The sequence below is a fragment of the Chaetura pelagica genome, unplaced genomic scaffold (assembly GCF_000747805.2).
Source record: "Chaetura pelagica isolate M959 unplaced genomic scaffold, ChaPel_1.0 scaffold65, whole genome shotgun sequence".
Lineage (NCBI taxonomy): Eukaryota > Metazoa > Chordata > Aves > Apodiformes > Apodidae > Chaetura > Chaetura pelagica.
This window is the reverse complement of record NW_009953386.1, coordinates 4,151,081-4,174,204: the sequence shown is the minus strand read 5'-3', so window position 1 is coordinate 4,174,204 and position 23,124 is coordinate 4,151,081. Positions and strand designations below refer to the sequence as shown.

Sequence of the window (23,124 nt, the reverse complement as noted above, 5' to 3'; positions counted from 1 at the left end):
TTTCCCTACCACTCCTCCTCCCTGTCAGCTCAAAGGTGCTGCACCAGCTCTCCACAGACTCTCTGCTGTGGGCAGCAAACGTGGCACATTTGCCAGCCTGAGATAGCATTTTTAGTGGTCTTGGCACTTCTGGTTGATGCCTAAGTAATTCTAATGATAACTGCTCAGATACTTATTTACTCTCAGTTTTGTGTGCCTATCTGCCATTGCCAGTGAGCTGAATTTAGATAAGAGCAAGCAGCCACGCTTCTGAGTTAAGTGTAAACTAGATCCAGTGATGATCCAGTCTTGAGGATAACTGACATATCAAATGTAAGCTGGTCGCAAACAGGAATAAAGATAAAATATCTAGTTGCAATAAGGCATATTTACATTACTTGACAGCCTGGAAAAAGGAAGCATTTACAAACTAAAAATCAACTAAACCATACAAGACATTAGAAAATACAGGGTAACTGTAAATTTTATTACTATCAGCTTTACTTTAAGCTTCAAAGGTGAAATATTGGTCCTACTGATGCTTTTCCAGTGTCTTCAAGACATTGAGAATTTAATCCATTTATTAATTAACCTGTAAAAGAAGGTTAAAAAAAAATAAAAGACTGCAAGGGATATTTTGGGATTTCATTAATTCATGTCAGCAGAATATCTGGAGAGCCTACAGTGAAAGCCACTATGAAATTGCAAGACACTATTTTCAGTCTGCAGATATCTCAGTTGAGTTTTCACCTGCAAGAACAAGAAAAATTATAAATTATCTTTTCCTCTGAAGTTTTTGAGACAGAATTTTACATTTGCAAAAGTGGTCCATATACCTGAGCTTTACACTTTGCAAGGCAGAAAAAACTGCTTCCAAATTCTACCAAGACTTCTCCAAGATTTTCCAAGACTTTGGACTATCTGCTTCAGCAGAACACGCAGACAGACTGCAAGATGAAACTCACAAGTTTGCTGCAAACACCCAAGATCTTTCCCATTCAGAGCTTAACAGGGGAGAGAGCTTTCCCTTCCACTCTGTGCCCTCAAGCCTCTCCAGTCTAACAGCAAGCTTCTCCTCGGAGGCTGCAGGGTTGCCATCTCTTCCCACACAGTTGTGAACAGCCCTGTTCTGATAGCAGGAATCACTCATCATTTGTGTTAAAACTGCTTTTTAAAAGCCCTTGCCATGTTCAGGACTAGCTGTACCAGTCAGTGTTCCTAGATATACTAAGAGACAGTTCCTGGCCTTGAAAATTTGTATGAAGATACACAAGTAACAGAAAATAGGAACAGAACAGACCCCATCTTTTGGCATGGGAAACCAAGACAGGGGGACAGTAATTTCTCAGGGGCAAAAAAACCTAAAATAAACAATTAACAAGGATCAGAAGTTCAACGTATAGCTCTTAGCTTATGAATACCAGACCAATTCCTCAACTATTCTCTCTTCCTGATTTTATGCTGCTTAAATTCCCATGTAGCACTCTGATGATGTCACAGTCTGCAAAATTTGGGCCATGCCGGGTCATCTAGGGGAACTTGAGAGCTGCCATGGGAACATGGAGAACTGCTGCTCACACATCTTCCACCCCAACCTTTCTGGTGCCTTGATCTGGGAAGTCAGGGGATGCAGAGAAAGGGAAAACTTAGTAGAAGTATACAAGAGAATTCCCATGTGCACACTGGATGCAGTCTGTCATACTGTGAGTGAAAGAAGCTGCTAAAAATTCTGCACAGGTGGCCCTGCAGTAGAACAAATAAAGTCAGCCTAAACCAAACAGACTGGCAAGTAGCACCCCAAATTATTCAGCAGGTTCTCAACATTTCAATTACTCATTCAATATCCAGTTTTTAAAACGCCTGTGTTTAATTGTGTCCTCAGACAATGAGACAAGTGGTACAGAACGAAAACTGTTACTGCAGCTGTTCTCATGACTGTCAACAATTCAACAATTACAGAGAGAAGGATTTAAAATAAAAATAAATAGCAACCACCTTCTTATTGTTACAGAAGGGCAGGCCTAGGCCATGGAAATTGTTTTACCTACTTTGAAGCCTTTAATAATGTAGCTCAAGCTAAAAATAACTACAGATTGCTCTGGCCACATTACTACAACAGCATGGAAAGCACCTAGGGAATTTCAGTCCATACATGCTCTGTTGCAATGTCCAGTACAAGGATACCACCTATACCATCTTGAAAGCAAACAGATCCTTCTTAGAGGAAACCCACTTGAAAAATTGATCTCCTTCCAGCAGTGATCATTTCCCCTCAGAAACATCCCCATTGTGCACCAATTTATCATCCAGAGTACATAATATGCACTGTGATCTGTAGCTCCTTTCCTGTTCGGTTATTATTAGCTCTGCCACCAATTTATTAATCAAGCAGAGCTTGAATAGGCAGTCTTTTGGGGTAAGAGTCTGATACATCTGATCATCCTCTTCACCTGTTTATTCCAAGGGATCTAAAATAAAGAATAAATTCCCATGCATCCAATAACTGACTACTCACATAAGCTGCCAACTGAAAGCCATGAAACGTTTTGGGACAGCACTGTCAACTTCAGGATACTCAAGATCACAACATCATATGGAAAAGCAAGTGTTCTACTGCCCTTTTTCTACACGTTTGAAGCTTCCTCTACTACATATTTTCAACAAGCACTGTTGTGTGTGGGCTCTTGCTAACTGCCTTCTATATTGCTCTAGAAAAAGCCCTTGCTACCTGTTCTACTAAGTTCTACCTTGGCTCATTTTTTTTATTAATATTTTTTTTTACTGGAGATATCATTTTTATTACTTTATAATTGGAAGTATATGTAACAGCACTACAAAATGACTGTGTTCCAACCAGAAGTCAGGAAGAATTCAAGTGAAGGACAAGGCTATCTACAGTCAACAAAAGCCTGAGTCAGGCAAGTAAGCAAATACTTTTAATCTACTAAAATCAAAGATTCTGCAAATACACAAGGTCACTGTGACCAGGATGCTAAGAAACTGGAGGAGAAAAGGGTGTTCAGTGCAGTAACAGTATCGTTTTCTTTCCCAGACAGAGTGACCTCAGCACTTCCCATGTCTTTGGAAAACACTGCTCCTTTTTTCCAAGAAGGACAGAGATTATGCAGAATTTGGTTTTTGTTTGAATGCTTCTTTTCAGGGATTAACTTTTATATATTAAAAAACATCACTGCCTAGTGTAAAAGAGGGATTTGCTGTCTGCAGTAACCAAACAACACAGGGGAAGCAAAGAAAACAACCACATAGACTGAAATTAACCATCATGTTCCTAGAAAGGCTCTTACCTTTTGCCTTTATGGACTGAATATACTACTGAATCTATTCTCAGAAACCTCATCAGCCACAACAGAACTGTAATAGAACAGTTCAAAGGAGAAAGTGGGAAAACAAACAAACAACAAAACCCAAAATAAAAAGACAGGGAACCACCACAGAAGGCAGACCTGTGATTGCAGGAGAACAGAACCTAGGAACTCAGATGCCCAGCTCTGTGTCTTACTAACAAAGACTGTTTTCACAAGAGGGAAGAATATTTTGATTTTTAAAAACTGTTAAAACCCTCCTGTAGGCAAGGAAAATGGCATTTTAATTCAGTGTAGCTGTGAGAAACAAGCCCTAAAGAAAACCCCAGGGATTACCTTTGATCAATTTACCTGTGTAAAATTACAGTGTGTATCTGTCTATACCAGGCTGCTATCACATGATCACCTGGTATGTTATAAGCCTGCCTCTTTTTCTGCAGTAGTGAAAAACAGACATTTTCTCCTTCATCTGCCTAAGATATGTAAGCAGAGTTACAATAAAAATACGGGATTTTGAAATGTATGAGCTAGCATTATTTAAAAAACAATCTAGCAAATGTCAAAGAAACTAAGCAACCAAGCACTTTTAAAACTTTGTCTGGTCACCCTTTAAATAAAATATGATCCATCTGTAAGAGATACTAAATCTGTAACACCACTCTCTAAAACATGGCATAAATTCAAAGCTCAGAGAGAACCTCAACAGCCAGATGCAATACAAAGCGGATATGGGAGCCCTCATTTTGCAAAACAAGACCTGTGGATGGACAGTTATAATGAAAACCCTGCGCAGTCTGAAGAAAAACTCAAAAGACCTCCTCAAAGCTGTAACTCACAGCATTTATAAGAATCTTGTTGCTCATCATAGACGCTTAAAATACGATCTTTTTAATAACACCCCCTACTACTTCGGGATGTGCTCAGTCTGAGTGCAACAGGAGCCTTTCTGATCCATAACCAGTCTTTCAGGCTTCTTTCATACCTACCTATAGATACAATTATTCTTTGTGATTACAAATTAGGCTAAATGTCTTCATGCGCCTGCAGAGCTGAATGGTACAAAGTCCTTATGACCAAGAAATTAAGTTTTCTTAAAAAGAAATTATTTGATAGCCAAGCGCAGAAGAAAAAGGCATTGCAGCAACTGGAAATTAGATGCAACTGTACTCCAGTTTCAGCCTTTCCCAAGTCCCCAGCACCTTCTCTCCAGATGATGAAAGCAGCAGACTCCTCCAGCATCATGCCTCTATGGAGCTAGTGGGCTTGATATCAGGCAACGCAGTAGGCTTTATTATCTGCTTTACCAAATGACTGCAATTTGTGACCACTGAATCTAAGTGGTCTAATACCTCCCATCCAGAATTTATTTAGGCAGAAAATGTAGCACTGCTGACATGGTAATGTCTGGTAGCTCTGGAGCCTCAGACAAGGAGTGACAGATAAAAGGTTTTTTTAAAACCCTGTAACCTAGCCAAGAGGCCTCAATCATATTGGATTTAAAGCAGAGTTCAGGCTTGAGACCGCTGTCAGTATTTAGTCTCCTAGTGGAGACTGTCAGTCACCACTATGAACAGCAATTTTCAACACATACGCACCTACCCATTCAATAATCAAAGTGAGCCTACAAAGTCCAGTTCCACATGATACTGAACAGCCATCATATGACAGCAACCTTCAGGCAATTAACAACCCACATTTAAAGCAAGCCATGTGCAAGCTAAAGGCTTCTCCACCAGTACTAGTGATTTTTCTTCTAATCTCCCAACAAAGACATATTTCAGGGAGACTGAAGTCCCTCTTCTGATCCAAAGACTTTCCACTGCCTGCAAAGGGTGGCTTGGAGAAGGCAGTATGCAAGAAACAGAGATCTAAGCAGGTCCCCTCAAAATTGTAACCAGATCATGCAAACATGCCACTACAAAGCGCCTACACACACATGATTAAAGCACAGGGGTGGCAGAGGGTGGGTGTCAGGGGCTGTCAGACCTCTGCTCTACCCATTCAGAAGCAAGGGAAACAACAGGAGAACTTGCTATTAACACTGAATTAATGGCTGTAAAAATTAATTCTTGGATTTTTGACTCCCAGCTGCTCCCAGGGCTACACACAGCTTTGACAGGAAGAACAAATATAACATGTATCAGTCTTGTTTCTGGTGCATCCAGTGCAGACTCATCCATTTTGAACCAGAAAAAGCAACTCACTGCCACAGGTGTGGTGTTTGGCATCCACAAAGACACAGGCTTGTCTCTGACAACAAGCTATAACACTTTGGGAGGTAAATTTCAAACTATACACCAACATACTGACAGTCTAAAACAGTGGTGGCAAATCATGGTCACAGTCACAGTTGTGGGTCATTATAGCACAGCTGTCTGAACACCTCCTTTCTTCTAGATCCAGCCTCTAACAAGCCCCCTGCCTGTGCAGTGGGACGGGACAGAACAAAGCAGGAGAAATCCCAAACCCACCAAGACAGGGCCTTTTGAACAAGAACTGTAAGCTCAGCAAAAGGGAGATGCACTAGAGGGAAGAATCTCCCTCCACAGACACTGAGTGAAAAATTACCCTTGTGCCCTAACTAAGAGGCCTTAGCACTGTCTAGAACACATTTTCATTAGACCTGCAGAGGTTGATGTGGAAATTAAAATCTGAAAGGACAGTCAGATGACTGACCCTAAATAACATCAAGGCAATTCAATCCTGTCTATCCCACTGCAGGCTTAGACAGCAGGATATTGTAACTGGTATCAATCAATGTGTTTGCTACTCTAGCTGATAACAGTCTGGACCTGAATGGGAATTTTTATTATTATTACATGACTCAGGCTATCAGAGCAGATAGTCAATTACATTAAAATCTTCTTAATCAAAGAATTTGATCAATAAATCTTATTTCTCTTGAAACACATAATGTACTTCGCTGTTAATAGTCTGACCGATACTAACTAGGGTACAGGGAGAATCCACATTGAGACAGTTATGAAGGCATTACCAGAAAATTATGACCTGGGAAGCTCAAAGATAGTCTTTATATCTTCCAGTGAACTATTTTTTATGTGATGTAATATGAAAATGTCATGCTGCTAATGTAGTTCTAGGAATTAACACAAACATTTTTGAGCTCACAAATAGATATTTTTCAGTGCTAGAGATTCACAGGAAGTCTATACAAACAAAAAATCTTCCAGCAATAGTCCTCTTTGGCTCATACTGTTATCCCTATTTAACTGATGTGAGAACTGAGGCAGAAACATATTGAACTTTTAGTCCAAGGTCAAACAGTGAGGTCAGGAATGGAGCTAAAGCAGACTCCAGCTCTTTCAGTTCACCACTTTGTTTTAAACCACCTAATCTCCCTTTTAGCTCTTTGTCATTGATGCAAAAGTACAACAGACTGTTAATACACTGTCACCCTTAAAACTGCAAATCTCCAGTGTAAAAAGAATGGAGGTTAGGATCTAAATAAAGTATGTGAAAACCACTTTTCAGCCCACTGGATGCAGAAATATTGCAGCATGTTCCATCACTTCAGCAGTATCTCATAGCAGAAGGTACCTGAGTCACCTTTTCCACACTGCCAATCCTAACAAAAAGCTTTTAAGACTATTAAAGCTGATGTAGACTCCTGGAATCATGTTATAATCAATCTTTTCATTTGTGTGTGATGAAAGGTCAAAATAAAAGTAAAAATAAAATAAACTAAAAATGGCAATTTATCTAATTTCTACAGCATTTTGCAAGTGTCTTACAAACACTAAGTAATGATCTCAACAATTCCATGACAAAACTTTACCAGCAGCTATTTCAACATAGAAGGTGCATGAAAAAGGCATGGAAACTGAAGATGTATCTTCCAGCCTAAGCAATAACAAAAGGCCTCCAAGTGCTCCAGAGGCTAAAAATACACAAACACCAATCAAATGAAGTATCAATGCCAGCAAGCTCAAACAATTATGGGATTCCCTGGCCACTATCCTCCTGTTCTTTTCTGTGATAGACTTTGCTTCCTGATCCATGTGAAACAATGTCAAAACAATGCAGAACACTTCGGTTTGTATTTTTTCTTATCACACTTAAATAAAACAGCTTTCTGTGCACACTGTGTTGCATTTACACATTGCCCACCCAAGCAATTTCATTTCTGTACAATTAAGAGGAAACACAGCTTCTTTTCTGTCGAATTTTGGCTGCAGTTCACAACTCTTATATTTAAGTGATAGTATGTAACAAAAATTCAAGAAGTTTGTGCTGTGAATCAATCTGATTGAATTGACTTTAAAACTCTTCTTCCCGTCTTTCTAGAGCAGTTACTTCTTTGTCATAAAGTGTAATTTTTTTCTCTTGATGTCAGAACTGCACCAGCAGAAAGAGTGATAAAGCACTCAGCATTTAAAATTTTTTTACAAAGGAAAAAAATAGGGGGAAAAAAGTAATTTAACAACCTGAATAACAAGATTTGGTAGTATTTTTTTAAAAAGGCCTTAAATAATTCAGAGACACCATGGAAAATCAGTGAATTCAAAGTCATTTCAGAAATCCCATTCCTATTTGAAATTTAAACAGCCAAATAAAAGTTCTCAGCTGCTGATAGGATCTCAGTATCTCAAACTTCCCAGGTTTGGGTGCACAGCAGAGGCTGTGGGTGCTTTGCCTCCTTGAAAGGCTTGTCTTGTTTGGAACTCAGAGATAATTTTCACATAGTTCTTATTAATATTGTAAGATATTAATATTCAAGATCGGCATCAGAATGGCTTGCTGGCCTTTTATAGGGGTGCTCCGACAGTAAGTAAACTGTAAATACCTGTTTATTGTAGTAGATGTGGAGAGAGCTTTCAATTTCTAAGCCCTGCACATTAGCCACAGAGGCATTTCAGGACAGAGAGAACGAGGCACAGAGCAACACCAAGTCACACAAGTAGTCTGGGACCTGGCTGTGAGCAACAGCTAAACTAGAGGCTGCAACAGGAAACCAAGAATAGGCATCATGACTGATCTGAAAGATGACAGAGAGCCCTCAGACGAGACCACCAACAGCACAACAAAAATCCATCTGCACTCCAGGAGGGTACGCCCAGTGTAATTAAACATAATGCCAGTTCATCAAGAGTGCACTGACCTAGCTGGCCACTTACTAGAAAAGTGCCAGCGTGCAACAAACATGCCAACAGCAGCAAGGTCCACAGAAAAGCACTTCTCCTAGGGCATATACTATCCACCAGGGACAGATGTTCCATAAGCCTGCAACCTCTGATGGTGAGCCCTTCAATCAGATCATAAGAATGAGCATGTCTAGCACAGCTCCTTACAGACAAATATCTTTATCTCACTGCCCACCTTCCAGATTTGAGAGGCTGTTGGTACATTCCTAAAAAGGCACAAAACGGGGTTTTGATTAGTAGTCTTCTCTACTACCACATGAGAGGTTTTAATAAAGCGTTTATAAGCTGGTTTATAATGAAAGATATTTTTGGCAGAGAGCTTTACTGACCTGCAGTGCTAACAAAATATTACCCAATTATAGAAAACAGCATAAAGTTCCATTTCCTTTTTAGCATTGTATGCTGGCTATAAATGGCTAGCTTATTAAAGTATCATCCTCAAAATGGAACAACAGTAATTCTTCCTTCAGCCCTAAACATCAAGGGACTTGGACAAAACCAGACCTATTTCTAAATGACATCTTGCTTTGATTTGGGAAAATCTGTATCACCTTTTTTGGATGCCTTTTATGGAAGTGTACCCCAACTGCCTCCCTGGAAAACCAAAAACTGACTGAAAGGGCCCTTAACATTCACACTCAGTACAGATACCTGACCTGCCACAAAGGAATTATTACTTTTGCTATGTATCTAAGATATAATTAAACACACACATGATTGGGAGAGATCCATTATGTAAGTCAAATTCCAACATCTTTACTCACTTCAAACAGGACCTTGTTTTGAGAGTAATCACAGGTATTTCAATGGCACTACTTTCCAAATGGGATACTATTTAACATTTTTTAGTAAACTTGCGTTTCACTTGTGTTTATAAACAGGCTGTATACACATCAGGATTTTGCATATATAAACAAACAAGTAAGTTACAGAGAGATCCAGATCTCTCAATGATAATATGATCTTCGCGGAACACTTAGATTTACTTTAACCACTGGAATTTCAAGTCCATGGTATATTCATGCATATAACCTTGCTAGTTAGTGAAACTGCCACTATGGTTTCTACTACCACAAAGTTCAGTTGTGAGCTTCTCTGATTAATCTGGTTGGGAATGACAAAAGACCACTGAGATACCTTAGTTCTTTCTTTCTCAAGGACAAGCTACAAACATTATCTGAAAAGACAGATAAATTTCAGGCAAAGATCACTTTTGAGAGCAGCTGTAGTTACTGTACATATGTTTTATGTGCCTAAAGAATCAAATAATTTGCAATTCTTCAGAAAACAGTTGACAAAAATATATAACACAGCTGCCTGTCTTCTAAACATACCATTAGTGTAACTGCTACGGAGTCAGTGTCCAAAACTTGCAGCCTCCTGCTCCCACTAGAAGCAGTCAAGTACTCATTTTCACTTCACAAGTCACAGAGTTAACCATTAAAAGGGAAACACAAACAGTGTAGGTAGGTTGCTAGGAAGAGATCTGAGAGACAGGAATTTAGTTCCCTCCTTTGCTGTACTCTTGTGCTACCCAGCAAAGCCATTAGTTAAACATCTCCCAGTTCCCCAGCTCATGAACAGTTCCTTTGGTCACACACGTTGTATGGCTGTGACAGAGCTCTTTAAATGATAAAGCAAGGGAAGACAGAGAAATTCCCCTTGTATAGCTACACTTGTCTTTAATGACTTAAAGCAGCTGTGATGTTTGCAAGCAGATTTTTATTTTAATGTATCAGGCATTAAAGAAGCAGAAACATGAAGAAGATGTAATAGGTCCAAATAAAACAATCACAGATTTAAAAGTTTTAAAGGCCAGAAATTTAAACACAGAATTTGAAATAAAACTGAAGCCATCATACTGTGTACATTACTACTGATATATCACCCTGCAGATAAAAGTAATATAAACTGGTTATGCTCTGCTTACAAGATGCTAACCCAGCAGAGAAACATTTGAATGTTACAAAACAGAAGCAGGGAAAAAAGGGTTTGGGTAATGTCTTTAATTTGTGTTTCCTGTAATGGAAATTATGAAGAAAAATATATCCCAAATAACTTGTTCTCCCCTTCAAATTTAATATGTGTGAACTTCTTCCATGGAAGCTGGTAATCCACTCAATCAGCAACTAAACCAGCAAATCTTAACCAAAAAAACATGCAAACCTGATCTCATTGCCTCCACCTTGGTGTTTTACCTTATGGCTCCTGTGTGGTATAACAGCCTTTATTGATAAACAAAAAACTGTAAACTTTTTGAGACAGCACTTGTCTCCAAACTGCACTCAGTATCACACATGCCCCATCAGTCACCTCAAGAAATTAAAAGTAGAGCATCAGCATAGCAAACAGGTACAAGAATTTTTACACCATTTTTTGTTAATTTCCTTCTGAAAAGCAAAGGAACCAATTCTCTTTTAACAGTTTCATCCTAAGAAAATGCAACAGTATAGTGGACTAACATTTTATTTACGCTGGCATGCACAAGAAATAACTATTTGTTCCAGGCCTCTTAAGCTTTGTGTTAAAATATTTGTGAATCTTTAACAGATATTTTTGCCTAGGTAGCTTTCCTCTCACGTATCAATCACCTTATAATCCAGTTTAGTTAAGATCAGAAGAGTTGCTAGAGCATTTGCAAATTGGTCCACTCAGACTAGCATGTGACCTCCATAATAAGGTAATACATGCTTCCAAGCAATGCAGCAGGTATGTGTCAGCCATACCACACTGTAACATTTTAATTCACATAGACAGCACATCAACTTTTTAAGCATTCCTTATCATTCAAGTAAGTACTTACAGGGTCAGAAGGACCACAGAAGTCTCTGAACACTTTTGGAGGCTCAGGCTGTATAATCTCCATTGCTATGCAAGGGCCTGAACACAACTCTGTAACCATGTCCTGGAAGAGAAAAAGGACAGAAAAAATCTGATCATCTTTGCGAATTAGCAATGGTTGTATTCCTCCCCAAAACTAGACCCAAACTTACAAGGCAGGAATAATTAAGAAATATTGGTGTGTTTAGGAAAGCAAAGGCATGAAACAAAGGTATCACCAATATTCACAACAAAAGAAATGTCTTCCAGTTTGCCACTTGTTTTAGAAAGTGGAGACTAAAGCAAATTGGATATTTAGCTTTAATGGGATAATGAATAGCATGCAACAGCATCCACTCTAGATTCTTTTGTGAGTACATCCTCATTGATCTGCAACTTGGATTTCACGTAAGTATCCCATAACTTGTCAAACTAGACTGAATCAAGGGATCACTCTTTGCTGGGTATAAGCCTGAAGAAAACCCACCCTATGTTCAGCCAGCTCCAGAGGCAGCAATGTACTTTGCACTGTTCCCTACAGGGAGCAGAATACACAGCCTGTATTTGTTTCCAAATATACACCTGTTTGATGGCTTTAAATCATTAAAATGCCTCTTGGGCTTTTGGTTCTTACTCTGTTTTCCCCATGTATTACTATGGAAGCTGAAACACACAAGCCAACAGATTAAAATGAAAGGGGCTTATGGCTCAACCTGTTGGGAAAGGGTGCTTGATCTGGCAATATTCTTGTGGTGTACTGTTACCAGAATCTCAGTTACACTGAAATAATGTTTCCTTAGAGCCTCCTGGAGAGTAAAGAGACATTATGAGTTGTGAGTGGGTGATGAAGATGGGTCTTAATTTTCATAAGCTTAAATTAACTCTGGGCGTTAGTGCCAATTTGGAGTTTGTTAATTAGAGGTCTAGGTTTCACAAACAGAAAACCCATTATTGATGTTCTAGTCTGACTTCCTTTTTTAAAACCTGCCCTTTTGTTTGCACACTTGTCTAGAAATTTGGGTAGGCAAGTTTTAAACAAATCAGGACAACTAAAATAAGCAAAATCGATGAGGAAAGGGGAAAGGAGAAAATCACAGGAAATAGGGGAGGACAGGGAAGGACCAGCAAGGTATTGCAATCATACCTACCAGCCATGGACAGGTCAAGGCTGAGCCATGGCAAAGAACAAGAGCATAAAGAATGGGCAAGAAAGCAGTAGGAAAATTAGAATTAAGTCCTTATCTGCCTTTCATGAATTGCAATGGAAACTAAACACATAGAGACTCCAAGCCAAGCAGCATTGTTCCAAAGAGTGGCTATCTCTATAAGAGATTCCACATGGAAAGCATGTGCTTAATCTTCCCACTCTGAAGTCAATGGGATAGAATTTTAGCCAAGTGCCCCTATCATCAACCTGATCCTAGGAAACATAGATGCACTCCTGAAAGGACATGAAAAAAGTGCAAACTAGTTTCATGCTCTATCACCAACAGATCCTCTGTTAAGAGCAGGTCAAAGAGCAATACATTTCTCCCTGCTAAGAGAAAGTAAATTGTCAGTACTCTGTACAATTTCATGGAATTCTGTCATCTAAATAACTGTTAACAGGAAAGTGGAGAAAAAATTGGCTTTTAACTAATTGAATCAACTGAACTCCCTGCAAACTTTTTTCTTGTTCCTCCCTTTTCTATTGTTTCTGTATCAGCACTGACATTCCACCAGCAACAGGAAAAAATGTGAGCAAAGTTACTTCTGACTCTTTTATTACAACAGAAAGCTGAGAACTGAAGACCAGCCACACGGAGGCAGGTGGTACGTGAGACAAGCTTGGTCTACCTCACACATCCTCAGCAAGTCCAGAGTTGAACTAAAATAGCAGACGCTGTTTCTCTAGTGAGATCTTCAGTTTCAGCTAAATCAAATTTTCTTTGGCAAATAGTTTATTCATTAAATAAGATGGCTGTGACCAACTAAAACCATTCCTGGAAGCTCAATCAAGCTCAAGCATTTTTTTACTAACAAAGTGGATTCTGAGCTGACCCAAATTAATCTCCCCCTTTTTCCTCTTTTTCTATTCTGGCTACAGTAGGAAATACAAAGCAAAACAGCACAAAAAATAATGAATTGTATGCAAAATCCCATGAAGGAGATACCAATAAAGATAAAATTTTGGGCAATTGTTCAGCTTTCTCTTTTCACAGAGAAGTGCTTTCTATATCATGTCAAGCCTTATCTGACTGACAAAGGATAACCAGAAGAAACAGGAGTACAGGTTTTGAAAAGGATTTCTGGATGCCAAGTATCTCCAGTGCTGAGTTATTTTTGAATGATAAATAGAATTCAGATCAAAACAGATGGTTCTGAGTCACAGATACAAGAGGTCATATTCTTTCTTCAATATCCTATTTCACAACATACTTCTTCCTTGGCCTGCACTGACAAGATCTATTGCTGTTCCCATATGTGCCTTCTCTGGATCACTTTACCATCATTATTAGCTTTCCCACATTTTCCTGTTTCACAGATATCCTGAGTGAATGGAGATACTAATTTTATTTTTTTCTTATTTCATTTAAAGTCAACTGAGTGCATCAGCACATATGGCTTGCAGGCCAGAGCCCTAGATTCTCACTTTTCTTCAAAACCCATTAAAAATGTATTTTCTTTACTGACTTTCCCTGTTTAAATGTCACCTTCCTTTCCAAGTAACTCTCCAATTAAATAACTAACATTTTGCAGCTTATTAGGGGGTCAGAGATTGTACAAAAGTGCTGCAGAGGGTGGTAGAGAAATTCCAATATGGTTCAAAGCAGAGACTTTTGCAGTATGACAGGATTCTTTGGGCCCCAAAATACTGGTCAGATAGTATCACATTTGAATTTTGCCATGTACATACAAATCTGTCCAATGCAATCACCCTTTGGTCCTTGCCAAAAATGGTGTTATCAGAGGAGACCTTAAGAATATTGCCCTATCTGAGAGTGAACTAACAGTATTCCTAACCAATGCAAAGACAAATTTACAAACCTTGTTGAAGCTAGACTAAACATTCATAAGGGTGGGAGGGAGGAGGAAGAAAATAAAAGTGTTATTATCAGAGTAATACTTCTAACTATCTGTAATAATGTCAGTAACTGTGTAGAAAACTTGTAATAATTTAACCCTTTAAGATTTAAGGATAATTCATGAAATCCATAGCATGGCACTGAAGCTAAACTCATTGCTATTTGTAAAATAAACCAAAGTCCTCTGACAGAAGGTGACACAGAAGTGTAATAGAGGGTAACAGAGCACTGGAACAGGTTGCCCAGGCAGGTTGTGGAGTCTCCATCCCTGGAGACATTCAAAACCTGCATGGATGTGTTCCTGTGTTATCTGCTCTAGGGGATCCTGCTCTAGCAGGAGGTGTGGACTAGATGATTGCCAGAGGTCCCTTCCAACCCCTACCATTCCACAATTCTGTGACACAGAAACCCAAGATCTTTTATTCCTCGTTTCATCTGCATTCAGGAAATTTTATTTACTATAATAATATAGACAGTTTCAGACATCCACTGGGATTATCACATGCCTTAAACTTCTTAAATCTTTAAAGATCCACAGAAGTCAGGTCAATAAACTTAAGAATAGCTCGAAACGTCATTAGGAAAGCATTCAAATAGAGCAGCCCCATTGTAAATAAAATAATAAAAATATATTCTGGTCCAAGCCACTACTGTCATATCAAATTAAACAAAGATACAGATGTGACACATTCTTACAGCTCTGTCACAATAATTAATCTTTTTGCTTTTTTTCTCTCTATTTTACAAATAGCTTGGCTGAACAATTTTCACAAAATTCTTTCTTTTCTTAAAACATAAATAGTGTATTTTTCAAGATGAGTTAATTTATTTGAGAACAAGCTACAGCTGGTCAATACCAGGTTCCTAAAAGGAATCCTATCACAACCCCAAACAACCCCAAACAAGGAAAGATGTGACCACTTCCTCATTTAATCACATTTTATTTTTTAACAGATTCTTCTCAAACTTATGCTTACCATGTATTCAGCGACGACACCTTTGTAAATCTCATAAAATTCTTCCACATTTGTACGCTCCAGGTTGAACTAAGAAAATGAAGGTGTTAGCCAGTCTGCCTACAACAACAACAACAACAACAACAACAACAACAACAACAACAACAACAACAACAACAACAACAACAACAACTAGACAGACACACCTTCTTAACCAGCAAACATCCAGGATACTTTTAATACCAGGTATTTACAGCTGCAAAATGAAGTTGGTCAACAACAAAGCCAATGACATCACAGGCAACACAGCACATGGTACCTTCTTCCACCTTAAATATAAGTAGACAATGTAGTGTTGGCTGATGCCACTAAGACATGCAAGAGGAGCTGTTTGTGGTACAGTAAAGGAAAGGGGCTGCTCTTCATTTAAGGGGAAGATTTGAGTCATAGGGGGATTTCAGACCCTGAGACTGTCATAAAAATCAAAGGGCAGCACTTACAGGACTACTCTTGGGAACAATCTCTGTGCCAATTTCCTGTTTCCTGTGCTGAGTGATCAGGGTGTCAAAGTAAGTATCTGTAAGTATCTTTAAAAACCTTCCCCTAAACTCACACTGAATATATATGCATACATACATATATATATTTAAAAAATAAGGAAGGATATTAACAACCATTACTCTAATTTTAGCTAGAACATTTTGTAAAGATATCTCAACTTATTCCAGAAGAGACGGAATATCATTATCCCCCTTCTAACTATAGGGAAAATGAGCTACAGAGAGGAAAAGTGTCTTGGCTCAAGGTCACCCAGCAGTGAGAAACAGATCAGATGATCAATCCAATAATAAACCACAAATATCACAAGGACAATGCTGATCCCAAAACATTGCTACACAGTCTGCACATGGGATTTGTATTGCAAGAAGACACCTGTGCATTGCTGTTAAGCACATACAAGCACTTCTCCAACTTCTGTTTATCAGAAAAACACACACAAAAGGAAACCTACCATCTGCAAAGCAGAGATCTGAAATCCTTCATCAATGATGGCTTTTATAATCTTTCCAGCTAGCCCTGGAGAAACACATGAAAGCAGGATTCAATTTTTAAAAGCAGGATTTACAACTGGAAGGTATTTATGCCAATATACCACTTAATTTCCAACAGAAAATGTGTGTTTGTGCAAAGCTGTGAGAGGAAGCAGAGAGCAGTGCTAATTTCACAAACTTGAATTAATTTAACATTCAGCTCACATTCACGTTCTATCTGAAGTGATGTGTTGATGATTTCAAACAAATGTCATGCAGCTGTTGAGAAGAATCTTTACCAAAAAAGGTAATTAGTGAAGCCTTTGCTTTTCTCAGATCAACTGCAAAACACTCCATTGCTGCATGATCAAGATTTATATTTTTAATGAAGTTCCATTGGCAATACTGATGCTTAAACAGTAATCAATTCAGGGCACAGGCTGCCTATTTTTCTGTTTTTATACAGTGTTCACCAGAGTGGGGGTCCTACTTTACACTAAATACAATGCAGTATAATGATATTGCCAATAAACAAACACAAAAATTCACGTCTTCTATGGGAAAAATACATTATTTGAAAACAACCTACTGCTTCTAAGGTTATAACTCACAAATATTTTATTGCCAGTCATACTCATTGCTTTATTTTCTCCAGAATGCATCCTCAAAGACTGAGTAACACTGTAAAACAAAAAATTAAACAATGGAGAACAAGAACTACTGATTTTCCACTGAATGTGTATTTTGGATTTGTCTGCACTTAGAAAATCAGGCCATTTTGAAGATTGTCAGCCAAGCACAGTACTCTTGAGTGAATTTCATAGAATCACCATTTTTTATCAAACACAAATGCTTGTCCACTAGTTCAATTTGTGATAAGCTACAAATTTCTGGACATTTAGTCAGAATCAAGTAGAATACCCTGTAATGTATGAAAACAGCAAAATTTGACTTCTGGTAATTTTGTTAACTACTTTTTAAATTGCAGCATTTTTTAGCACTGCATAAATTCAGTAGATGAGAATAATAATAAAAAAAGCTATTATCTAGCTTCTAGCACACTCAAGACCTGACACACTCTGCTAATACCTGTGGCATAGGATTGGTGAGCTTTGTAACACATTAAAAGGTCAGTGGAATCTCTGAATAAATGAGACAGATAGTTGGAAGGCTTTCAATAATTTTACTCATAAAGGAAAATGAAAAAACCTGTCCCTGAAGCATCTTCCAATGTACTTTCACATTAAGGTTTATGTAGAAAAACCCTCCATGTATAAAACAGTGTATACGTTTTCCCAAAATCTTCAAAGTACTAAAGGGAAAACCTGAGATTTTGGTACATACTCAGTCCATGCAGTTCTTTGGTTTTACAGGATGCAGAAACAAGCAGAAGCAGTTGCAGTTCCTGTCCCACAATACTGTTACACTATGGCTCACTAGTATGGATAAAAGTTTCTTTATAGCACTCCTGAGAAACTGGGAAACTTTTTCAAGGTGAAAAACAGTAATCGCAGCAGGGGCTTGAACAGGTTTGCCCAGGAAATACAAGATCATGTCACAGAGAGAAACCAGACCTTTAGTTTATTTTTGTCCACACTGCTGGAAAGGCTGAGCAACTCAGATGCTTCCACAGGGATTCCAGTGATACAGTAAGCCTACAGTCTTGACTTTGGAGATAAATGGCCAGTTTATAAGGAGATTAAGTAACTGGGTGGGGATCATTCAGGAAACAAATACATGAATAAATAATCTGTGACAGAGTATAAACATTTCCTCATTCTCAATCTTCAGAGCAAATATTCCGATCAACAGACTTCTGTGTGGTGTTTCTTCACCAAGAAATAACAAAGACAGGGCAGCAGCAGACCAAAGGCAACTGCCCCTTGTAGGGACAAGGCTACCTTAGTACCAGGAAGCTGCTTTGCCCAACAGGTCTCCATTTTACACTTTATCAGTCAAGAAGGGGCAACTCACATAGGTCTCCAAAGCCAGCAACAATCTAATTAAAATATTAATCAGGTGTTAAGTTCTGGGGTACTATGGAGATCTGCTTTTCACATCACCTTTGTCCTCAGCACTTTTAGGAGCTGTAAGCAAAATTCGTGTTTTAGAGGAACAAGGGATGACTCAACTATTCAGCTTCCTGGGTTATTTCTCTACTGAAGACATTAAGATTTTTCTTTTCTGTAGATAGGAGACAAGGTAGTTTAATGATAGACATCAAAGGAGAAATGTATTTTGCATAAAGGGCTTTAATACAATTTTTTAATGATTAACTGTGATACAGCTATCAAGGTTTTCCTTTACATTGTATTCCTGGTTCATTCTCACTCATCAGAGCAACGGAGTACCTTGTAGCTCCAGACAGATTGTTCATGACTGCTACACCCAAAAGGCAGCAAAGGAATCATTGTCACTATTGTACATAGATGTCTTGCCAAAAAAATGCAAGTGTCTTGAGGAAGAGGCAGGAGTTTCCATTTATATTTGCAAAGCAGGATGTTCGCTCCACTCCCCAGATGTGGGAATTGAGGCATAGGCAGATTAGGGAGTTGCCAGGGACAACTCTACAAATCCAGTGGCTTGGCCTCTGTTATCCCAGTTTAGGCAATACATCATTTCTCCTAGGGACACTTTCAAATTCTACCCAAACCAAAATAGAAACCAAAAGCACAAAGGCAATCCCCAAGTAACTGAAGAGTGAAAGCTCAAGGCTCAGCCTGGGATCTGTTTCAGGCTTTCAGACAGTTCCATGACTGAATTGGGACACATCCTCTCCTTTGTGGGCAGATAAGTCAGGTGAAAAGAAGAACTAATTAGATAAGAGTGCCATTCCAGCAGCTTTCAAATTTTTGTTTTCAACTTTAAAAAATAAGCTCTGTAGTGAAAAAACAACTTTTTAAGGACCCTTCAAACAGGTCTAGTGCATGTTTAAAATGTGATTACAGTAAGAGCCCAATTCAAAGCTGCAGATTAGGCACCAGTTATGATGAATTTTCAGTCACAAAACACAAAAGAATCACAAGCATTACTAAATACAACTGGGAGAATTTAACACTAATCCTGAAAAATATGAGAGTAAAAGAAAAAGAAAGGGAGAGCATGCATACACTTTGTCTCCTAGGCAGCACTATGTTAGTATGCACCTAATACAGAACTTCCAATGTATTTTAATCAGATAACATGATAAAGCACCAAGACCACCTCAGTTACACTGAACTTCTAAAATTTGTTGTTTTGCAACACACAGTATTTGACAACTGTACTTTGTCAAGGAGCAGAAAGTTGCAAGGAAGAGATTGGATTGAAAAACGTTACAACTGTGCAGAATTATGGATTGGAATAAAATAAAACATTTCAATAAGCTCATTTTAAACCTAACAGCACTTTGATTAATGGGATGAACCAGCTGTGTTACTGGGACCTCCTAGTCCCAGTGCACTATGAACCACCCGCCCTATCACTAGGGATGTTACATTCTCTTCCCTATTTTCTTGGCCTGTTTCCCAGTGTAACCATTCCACTGATAAAAGCTGATTAGACAAGATAGCAGACTGCCTCCAAAGCAAGTAAAGAACTAGCTTCCTTATCTCAACCTCTGTATGTCATTTTTAAAATACTCGTACAATACTTAAAAATAATTCCTCTGGAACAACCAGAGGGTTTGACAGGAATACACAAACTGCCATGACTGATCAGATCCACCTAATCCAGTAACGTATTGCATCAGATGCTTAAAGTAGCATTAACTAGAAGTAGCAATTTAATTTTACACCTATTTTTCACACTTTAAAATTGAATTTTGCTTCACAGTATATTGAAATTACCTGATTCCTTATTGCCAAGTGTTAAGGCCCTGTCCCAAAACTCCAGAGAATCACAATGAGGCTTGTTTCCAAGCAAAGTCCTTTTTGAATTCCAGAAGAGAAAGTGGGACTCAGAGCTGGATATTTTGATTGAAGTTCTCACTAACCTTTTTTCAAACAATGCAAAACACTATGCAGTAAGAAGCTAACAGATGTTCTCAGAAAGTGCACTTCTTCCTATTAGTTGGTCAGTCTGTCCCCTGAAGAACAAGGTTTATCTATCTCTTCTATTTTGCTTTTTTCCACTTAGAAATAACTCTAGGCATTCTTATGCAACATAAATACACCATTTCCAGATTCCATAAAAGTTTAGTCATAGTGATATTGTACAGCTACTGATCTCCCAGGCTCACTGGGTACTGTATAAAAAAGGATATCCAGTCACTTTTGTATTTGTGTTCTGAAGCACCAAGAAGTAAGTCACAGAGGGACAGAGGACTTGCTGAGCAACACACGCTGGGCCAACAGAGAGGAGAAGGTGAGCTCAAAAGCTACCCAGGCTAACCATGAGTTGGGGGTGGGCAGGGAAAGAAAACTGGACACAAACAGAAACAGAGTATGTGAGGAAATGATGAGATAATACTGTTCATAGTGACAGAATCCAAGATTTTCCATCGTCCTTCATTTGTCTCTGGGCATTGCATTAAAGGAGAGCCTTCAGAAGTTTGAAGGGCAGCTTTAACGGTATTTATGGAGAAGTCTATCAACACTGCAGCACAACACTCATTTGAAAATACTAAAAAGGTGAAAACAAAAAGATATCACCACTGCTTTACTGGAGAATAGAAGTTGGCGTTTCACTAGAAGAAGAAAAATTATGCATACAGACAGGAAATCTTAGGGGACCTTGAAACCAAAATGGTCGAGCATTTGTGTGACTGAGAACAGGAATCAAAGAAAGATTCAACGGGGGTGAAAAGTCCAAAGGCTTAGTCCCAGCTGTAATCTTCTGAGCCACTATGAACAAGGCAGGACCATACTTGTGAATGCCAGACATGGCATTAAGCCACAAAATGATAGAAATCTGTAGGAAAAAAAGGTATTCTGGGAATTCTTGCATGGGAACAGATGGGAAGTGTCACACTTACAATTCAGGTACAAAAACCCATACAGAAATTCAAGTCAAAGATCACAGCCAGGCTACATAAGAGTATCCAGCAATTTGGCTGTGCAGTGTGTGCCATCTGAAAAGGGAGTTTGAGGAAGATTAAGAAGGAAAGATCAACACCTCTGCAACAGTTATGCTGAAATCAAACTGATGGTTGTATATTTACAAAAAACCAGAAAGTTTTAGGTTTCTGTCTTTGTTTGCTCTTGAGTGTGTGTGTTAAGAGAAAGCTTAAAAAGAAACATACAGTTTGCTTTAATTTTTATGTATTTTGAGATATTAATTATTTTGTACTCCTTTGGCACACCCACTCTGATTTTTTTTCCACTTGAGAAGATTATGATCAATCACTCCGGCTAGAAGAATGTTTCTATAGCTATAACGATATCAATTTGCTTTTGTTTATTTCTTGAGTGTGAAGAAAACTAAATATGATGTTTTAGTTGAGGCTGTACCACTGAATTGTATGATGACATTCGAAATTATAAATCAAACTATTAATATGCTTACTAATATTTCTTCCTTTTTTCTGGTTATCCCTACTGAGCACCCTGCATGGAATTTTCCACATATGGTTAAATACAACAACTGGTTAAAATTATGCCTTATAGTGTGCATTAGCCCATAATTATAAACAATTCTTTTAATCTAGTATTGCACTGTCTATTAACTTAACTCTGGAGGTCAAAACCCTCAGGAGATCCCCTATAATCTGCTCCAGCTGTTACTTTATATTCCACTGCCTGTGGAAGGTTTGCCAACTCATGGTCCCAGATCAATATTAAATGTACTATAAGTTCTACAACTTACTATCCGCTTGGCAAAAGAATCAGATATTCCTGCATTCAATGTCTTGCAATACCTTGTCTTTCTCCTTATGCTGTGATTTTAAATGGGCAGTAAGAGAAGAGACTTCAAGATGCTTATATTTTGCTCCAAGCTGCTTTTTAAAAAAAATTTTCTAAAATGTTTTCAAAAGCTCCTGGCAATAAAGATTCCATTACATCCCCAGATATCAGGCCAGTGATATCCTTTGAAGTTTTCTTTCTAATTAGATTAAATCTTCTTTCATCTAAATTACTAAATACATACATATTTTCCAAATTTACATACAGAAAGCTGTATATTCCAGTCTTCTCCAGGCTACATAAATGAAACCTTTCATATTTTCATCAGGTTTTCATTGACTAAATCTCTTATTATTTTTTTATCTCAGTTGATTATGCTACTTTTGAAACAGAACACCCAGAAACTGGACATGTGTCATGGTTTGGGCCCAACACGACAACAAAAGAACAGCCCCATGGCCACTCACTCAACTCCCCCTCACACACACACTCTGGGATGAGGAGGACAAAGCTCATGGGTCGAGACAAAGGACAAGGAGGGATCCTCACTGATTAAGGTCCCAGGCAAAACTGACTCAACTTGGGGAAAAATAATAATTTAATTTCACACGAATCAAACACCCCCAGGACACAGACACACACAGAGCAGGGCTTGCATATGTTACCCCACCCCTCCCTTCTTCCCGCGCCCAAATCCCTTTGTTCCCGGTTTCTCTCCCTCCTTCCCCTCAGCGGCACAGGGGGACAGGGGATGGGGTTTGGAGTTACTTCACAGGCTGGTGGTTCCTTCTGCTCCTTCCTCCTCAGGAAGAAGGACTCCTTACAGTCCTCCCCTGCTTCCCCACAGGGTCCCTCCCATGGCAGAGAGTCCTCCACCAACCTCTCCTTCATGAGTCTTTCCCACAAGGTCTGGAGCTGCTCCAGCCTGGGCTTCCCACAGAGTCATGGGCTCCTTCGGGAACAAAC

The 23,124-nt window shown here is 38.7% G+C and overlaps 1 protein-coding gene across 1 annotated transcript in view; it reads right to left on the bottom strand.

Annotated features, from left to right (window-relative positions):
* Nucleotides 1-23,124, bottom strand: part of NME7 (NME/NM23 family member 7) — a 76,535-nt gene that overhangs the window by 23,406 nt on the left and 30,005 nt on the right. Inside the window, exons 8-10 of the mRNA XM_009998275.1 lie at nt 16,318-16,382; nt 15,327-15,395; nt 11,268-11,369 (exon numbers count right to left, since the gene is read on the bottom strand). Of these exons, the coding sequence (XP_009996577.1) occupies nt 11,268-11,369; nt 15,327-15,395; nt 16,318-16,382 (236 nt within the window). The remainder of the gene's footprint in view (nt 1-11,267; nt 11,370-15,326; nt 15,396-16,317; nt 16,383-23,124) is intronic.